This window comes from Anomalospiza imberbis, chromosome 3 (genome assembly GCF_031753505.1).
Source record: "Anomalospiza imberbis isolate Cuckoo-Finch-1a 21T00152 chromosome 3, ASM3175350v1, whole genome shotgun sequence".
NCBI classification, from domain to species: Eukaryota; Metazoa; Chordata; class Aves; order Passeriformes; family Viduidae; genus Anomalospiza; species Anomalospiza imberbis.
Genome location: NC_089683.1, coordinates 19,233,968 through 19,241,388, shown reverse-complemented (window position 1 = coordinate 19,241,388; position 7,421 = coordinate 19,233,968). Strand labels below are relative to the sequence as shown.

At 32.3% G+C, this 7,421-nt stretch overlaps 1 protein-coding gene across 1 annotated transcript in view; it reads right to left on the bottom strand.

Moving 5' to 3' along the window:
* Positions 1-863: 863 nt before the first annotated feature.
* Positions 864-7,421, bottom strand: part of PXDN (peroxidasin) — an 85,641-nt gene continuing 79,083 nt past the window's right edge. The window contains exons 21-23 of the mRNA XM_068183554.1: positions 5,453-5,585; positions 4,425-4,538; positions 864-3,773 (exon numbers count right to left, since the gene is read on the bottom strand). Of these exons, the coding sequence (XP_068039655.1) occupies positions 3,651-3,773; positions 4,425-4,538; positions 5,453-5,585 (370 nt within the window). The 3' untranslated portion in view covers positions 864-3,650. The remainder of the gene's footprint in view (positions 3,774-4,424; positions 4,539-5,452; positions 5,586-7,421) is intronic.

The window sequence follows — 7,421 nt, the reverse complement described above, 5'->3', positions numbered from 1 at the left end:
TTCTGCTTTTCTAGATTTGCCTTATGAAAAACTATAAACTATATAAACTATAATTAAGTGCGATGAACTGCAACCTGAACATGATTCTTAACTTTGTCTCTTGGAGTCCTTCTTTAACTTCTCCCATATCAACATAAGGTAACAGAATTATATTAATTTCAGTATCAATATTGTATCACAAAATTCTTCAAATTAATTTCAAGTAAATCTGACAAAGGAACTGACCTAGTATCCTGGAGATCCTAACACCTCACCAAAGGATGAGAGTAACTCATCATGTGTCCAGCAGTAATTCATATCCCAGGATAAAAAGAATAAATGAGGCGAAGAAGATCTCTTGCACAGAAGACTCATTTTGAACTGAGATTACATGAACCTGAATATCCATTGGTGAAATGATGCGAAAAAAGAATGAATGTAGAATCAAGAGCTTGGCAAGGCAAGTCATGACTGGATCTATTTGGAGACATGAGGAACTGTTAAGAACAGGCTTAAATTTGTAAATATTTGTATTTAACTGTTAGGACATTCCCATTAAAAAAAAAAAAAAAAGTTCAGCAATAAGGTCTAAAAAATGCATTTTGCTAAAAAATAAGTGTATTTTAAATATCCTTCCAAAGTCTATACTATCTTTTTCCAATCATCTAAAAGAAAACAGTGAAGAGACATTTTAATTCTAGGTGTTGTAATATTACATAAACTACTGAATCTACATTACTCATTAGCCCATTGCTTACTTCTCAGAAACAGTCCGGATTATGACAATAATGCTTAAGTTAAGTAATATGAATTTTATCAAAGCCTACACATTGCAATTTCAGCAAATAATCTAAAGAATACATGTGCAAGAAGAAATCTTGACATTTACTTGGAAATGTGGCCCATTTTATTTTAACTGTAAAGCATTCACTATACAGTGCAAACAGTTCTTTGGTAAATTTACTGATTAAAATAACAATGACAACTTTGCTTTAGGTAACATTAAAAAAAAAGAAAATAAATATGTAAAATTTGCATCACATTACAGCAACATTCTCACAGTGGATACTGAGCAAATGGTCAGCTAGCCATTGGCCACTGTTTCAGAAATGTTAAAATCAATGCTGATTCTAAGACACTGCAATAAAACTGAACTAGTACAATGCATGACTGATTACATTTTACATTGTGGATAAAGACCTGTTTTTCCTGGTTTATAAACAGATGGATGGTGGAAAATAACTCAGTATTAGACTTGTTACATTTGTTTAAGCATATCCAGACTCCTAAGCCCATTTTATATACCATATGAGTAAACAGTGAACAACAAAGAAAACCTCCCACTTTGGAGGCTGGAGAAAAGGAACAATCAGATATAAGGTACTATTTTATAATGTATAAAATGGAAACTCCTCCTATAAGCAGAAATCTTGAGAAAGTTTATTTAATATAAAATTGAAAAGAAAGAACGCAAGTAGTAACCAGCTGGATGTATTACTGCCTTATTTAACTGTTTGGACAGTTAAATAATATTTGGTTTAGCTCTGCAACCCTTCCTCTTTGAAGAATTTCTGCTATAGGTCAATGGGAGCTCCATCCGAGTTGGAATTACAGGACGAGACATGCGGTTTGGACTCTCAACAAAAGTCAACAAAACACAGAGTATCAAAGAAATATAGGAATGACATCTTTAGGAACCATGTGATACTCAAACATGTTCGCCACACAATTTCTAGAAGTATTAACAAAGAATATTACATAAATCAAAACACTGTATATAAAATCAATTAAAATATTCTTAAAAATATAAATTGCAATTCCATGTGTACCACACACCTTTAACACAGCACTCACATGTACATTGCTTCTACCATAGTATGAAACAAAATTTCTGTAGTAAGCTTTAATGTTACACCAAAGTTTGAATGTGTGTCATGGTAATAGTTTATCAAATTAGAAATTATTAATGTTAGTAATCAGAGAAATTATGTGCCAAAATATGATAGTGGATTTCCTATTGCTGTGCTAGGTTAGTTATTAGACAGGTATTTGTTCTACCATGCAATAATTAAGTACTCAGTCTGTTAGCATAATCTGAAATGCTTAACATATGAAGGTTTAATTTTGTGCAGATAGATTTCTTTGATACCCCAATCACTGCCCCTTGAATTTTAACAAACTCAGAAGTCAGTGAACCATGTAACCAGTTCTGGTTGTAGTGAGTCCTGGCTTAGGACTAAAGGACAGGGCAATAACCTCTAACAAATTATGTATTCAGGGAAAGAATCAATTCTGAATAAACAGAATAAAAACTGTAAAATGAGGTATGATAGTTGTCCTTCACTCAATCTAATTCCTGGTCAAAATCACACAGTTTGCATCCTATAAAGTACACAACTTTGAAATGCTAGTGTAGACATATACTCTATAATGTTAAACATTTAAATGGGAGATGAAGTCCATTGATAGACCATTTTTAACATGGATAATAAGAATATTGAGGTAAACATATATATTCATTAGATGAAACTGGGAAAAAAATTCAAACACCTTGTCAGAAAAAGTAGACAATCCACAATTATTCATGTTGCTTGATTTTGATTTTTCCTTTTTTCAACAGTGTCACAATATAATCAGGAACATATGTCTATTGACAATATGCACAATGAATCAGTAGGAATCTTTGTATACAAAATGGCATGTGACATCTTTTCACATTTTCAAAACAGGGCCATACAATTACATGAGCTGATCTGAGATAAATAGAAGCATACTTTTAAACTGACCTGGATGGGTATGTCACAAAATTTAAAATAAATGAAACAAACAAAAAATGCCATCAAGCAATTATAAATGTTTTGATAAAATGGATTCTGCTAATTTTTAATGTCAAATGCTACTCTGTCATGCATGTTTCCCTAGAATGAGGAACACTGTCAATTACATTATAATACACATTCAGTTGCTTTTGCTTTCTTCCAATTACAGTTATTTATATTTCCTTATTAATTCTAGCTTTTATTGCTTAGAAAATTTGGTTAATTTTGCTCCTTAAATTAAGGAAAGGATGTTGAAAGGTGTCAAGTAGCTGTCTTTATTTCCTTGCTGGTTCAGGCCCAGCAATGATAGTGTGATTTAACAGAATTTCCATGCATTGATGTTTGCAGAAACTGGCCTGGATATGGCATTGCTCAGGCACAGTGACATCACGTTTTCCTTTTCCTGGCATTTTACTAAATAACAGCAAAAAGTTGAGTATCAAGACAGACTGGTACTAGAAAGGGACAGTAAACTTTTAATGTTGCTAAGTACAGATAGGAAACAAAGTGTTCATATTAGAGTAAATCCTAAACCCAGTCATTTTGGGTACCTAAAACTACCTGACAGTGTTCTTTTAAGTAGCACCAGTTCGAGTTTGTCTAACCTGAGAAGTATAACACACAATTAACTTTGACCTGTTAGCTATTTTCCCTTTTGTTAATTTTTGCATTGTGATTTACCTTCATGGGCAGAAAATAAAATTATACATTATGTTATACTGTTACAGCACCATTAGAATATTGTAAATCTTGATTTCTTGCTGTTGTTAGGACTGCAGTTACCTGTTTTTGCCATCAGCAGGCACTGATATGATTTGAGGAGTATGCACCCTAAATTCTTAAAAAGCAGACTTATGGCTTCTTTTTATTAGTATTTTGTTGTAAGCAGACTGGACAGCAATCTCCTTTACCCTTCACAGGTGCTTCGCAGTCAGTTGGCGGGCATGATTCTACAAAACAGGTAATCTGACCAAGCTGTGCCAGGAGAAAAATGACAGAACAAAAACATACTTAGCTACATGCTCCAAACAAGAAATACATTTTTCATGTTATTGCAGAAAATATTCTCATTTATTCTCTGTAAGAACCTGACAAATGTAACCATATATAATATGGTAACTCCACAGAGTCTGTTTTAGTATAAACTGACATTCAGAAGGTTAAGGCACTCTCTGGATTACCACATTTTTTGATAAAGCATTTTTTGATAAGCTTTTGTCCAATGTTCAAGTGCGACCGGGGTACCAAGCACTGACTTATTTTTTTACTACCTTTTTAATGATTTCTCTGACAGAAGAAAATGACAATCCAGCAATAAGTCAGATGAGCTTTTATTGATTTTTATGCATTTGGTTGGATTTTTTCAAAAATGTGTCACTTTGCAGTTAAATTTACCCATATAACTATACATACATGAAAACAGAAGTATGATACATAACATCTGGATTGAAAAACAATGTCCAGGGCAGGGATATCTGAATAATATAATTTTCTGCAAAAAAACCCCTGAGAACCATAAAAAAATTTTGCAGGTATTATCCAGAAATTAGCAGGCACAAAACTGGAACTGCTGTTTTAGAAGCAAAATTATAATTTCTATCACAAAATTAATTTCCACATACTTACTTTGCATTCACACACAGTACAAGGGTCCCTTTTCCAGGTTTCATTGCTGGAATATGATTTACCCTCTTCATCAGTGCAATCAGAATTACTGAGGCGTGATTCAAGTTTTTTTATCTGAAAACATTAAAAAAAGTTAGCAACTGAATCAAAAAAGGTTTTTGTTTGTGTAAAGTATTCTGGTTTTCCTCTTATAATACAGGCTATATAATCCTTGTTATACTTGTCTGGGTTCTTCTTCTCACTACTTAGTTTTTATAATGCTAAAAGACTAGAAACAGGTAATACATATGGCGATAGTCTTTCAAAAGAAAGCTAACAGAAAATACATCTTTCCTACCATTGAAATACTCAGCTAGAGCATACAAAGAGAAAAAACCTTCATGTTTCATATACAGAAAGAAAAATTTAAACTGTCAAAAATATTTTGGAAAGGAAGTGAATTTTTAATGTTTTTAAAAAAACACCTTAATTTAAAAGGTTTACTTGAATTTTTAACTAACTACTGTATGGTGTACATTTTAAAAATGGGATTCCTCTGTGGCTGAATAGAGTTTACCTGCAAACATTGTAAAGTCTTCTCTAAGAGATCTAGATCTTAAAACTGTTTACACCTATAGTCTAACTCATTACTTTTTATGAAGTCTGCATTTTAATCATTGCTTTACACAAATTATATACATTTCAAATGGTAAAAAATATTTTATTAACACTACAAACATATTTTTAGAAGATTAATTCTGTGTTTAGCATACAATGGTTACACAAGGCTTCAGGTTCAAAAGTCAAGAGGGTCCAGCTGTAGAATATTTCAGTATGATTTCAAAAGAACACAGAAATAAAGAATAACACACAATTTTCTGTGTTGGTTTTTGTTTGAGATACTATGTGGGGGGTATTATCTGCAGGGGATGTCTAAATATCAAAAAACGTAAGACAGATACATAATAGATATAATGTTAGGAAAACATTATTAATAAAATCTACAATCAGACATGATAGACTGCAATAAGTTCATTATAGCATCTTACCTGATTTCTGAGGCTTGAAATAGTTTTTTGCATTTCCAAAACAAATTCTTTGAAGTCATTCACTGCGGGTACATTTCTATTTTCATTAGATGTGGATGTTGCATTACGAAAATATTTACTCCGTTTCACAGAACTGCAACAAATGAATGCCAAGTCAGGATATTCATCTAACTCATTTTTATTTGGCTAGATATTTAGGACACTTAACAAAAAATGTAAAATAATAGTAACCAACAAATGTAGGCATATGAACCACAACAGTACACAAGCCCAGCTGATGCTGAAGACAGATTCAGGACAGGTGAGCTCCAGATTACTGTCAATATCACTAGCAACAGGGAATTTCTTATACTTAGAAAAAATATGTATTTCGTGCAATGATAGACACAAAGTTGTCACCAGAGACACAATACAGCATCACCTTAAATTCATCCCTGAGCCTCCAATACGAAAGCAGACTAAAGTGAAAGAGTCTTAAGAAGTGTTCCCTCCAATATGAAATTCACATTTCACATTCTGAATCGTAGATTCTTCATCTACAGGCTTGTTGGGAAAATATATATTTTAATAAATATGAGTTTAATAAAAAGGAGAAAGCTGGGTTTCATAAGTAAATGAGAAGTACTTTTAGATATTAACATATTTTTAAGTAATATTTTATGTCAATACTGCTTATAGTACACAAAAGCTAAAGTCTTTTGTCTGTAGTATTTTCCAGCTGATATCTCATAACAGATATATAACACTAAATTTTGTTAATCAATTCAATCTGTTGATGAGAAAGAGTAACAAAAGGAACTGTCTGTAACTAACAATGTATTATGTGGTACCACCTGAAAAAACAGGCATTCAAAAGCTTGGATAACACTAAGTTTTAAGTCACTGATTATATTAAGATCTTTGAATCAATTTACTTTTTTGAAGATTCTTGAATCCATTAATAATTACAGGCATTGCTATTTTGTTAACATGTTATCTCCAGTGCTAAGGGATACCCAAAGAATGAACTGGCAAAGAAATTCTCATATATTAGGGCTCAGGATTTATAATCTTTCTGCATAAATTAAAACAGCACTTCCTGGCAGGCATTCAAGCTACTTAGTTTCCCATAGTTTTTAATCTAAATTAGAGAAAAGGAACTCTAAACAACATAACATGACAAAGTTCAAGTAAACCAGCTGCCATTGTATAACAAAATATTTAATCTTCCCCACCTGTTCAAGTTATTGAAAATGAGAAGCTAAAAAAAAATGAGGAAAAAACCCTTCTCACCACAAATGCAATTTAAGCACAACACTGAGCATGAGAATTCATGGGAATGTTCAATGACTGAAGTTGCTTTAGCTTTATTTATGCTACAAATAAAGTATTGTGAATCCACTGTTTTGTATTCCTAATTATTAATTGGACTGAAATACAGTCAAACAAGCTGGTACTTAGATGTGTTTATTTTTTTCTTGCTTTCATTTTGATTTCATTTAACCCCTATTACAATTTTAGAACTATGGAACTAGGCATCCTTAAAAAGAGAATTGTGTTTTGTAAATTTTTTTTAGCAGTTCACTTGCAAAGATGGACAAAAATCCTTCTTCAAGGATTACTTCAAAGGAACCTGTCTTTTCATATTATCTATAAGCCAGCTTATCCATAGCTGCTGTCTTCTCTTGTCTAAAATCCTAAACACTTAAAGGATCCTTTATTTCGGGACAGATTCCTCTCAATTAAGTGGAATATAATCATGGTGTTCCTTCAAGTACTAAAACACCTCCAAAGTATTTGAAATTGCTGAAATTCTTTATGCATCTGTTTAGATGCTTTTCTTGCCAGACTGGGTAGACTCGGCTTGACCATTGTCATCACTCAAATAGAAAGTTTTATTTGTTAAAAGAATTTATGCTGAATAGAAAGAGCTATAATTCAGGTGTCTCCAGTTTGCTCATCATGATGGATCTTCACAAGAAATGGTCTG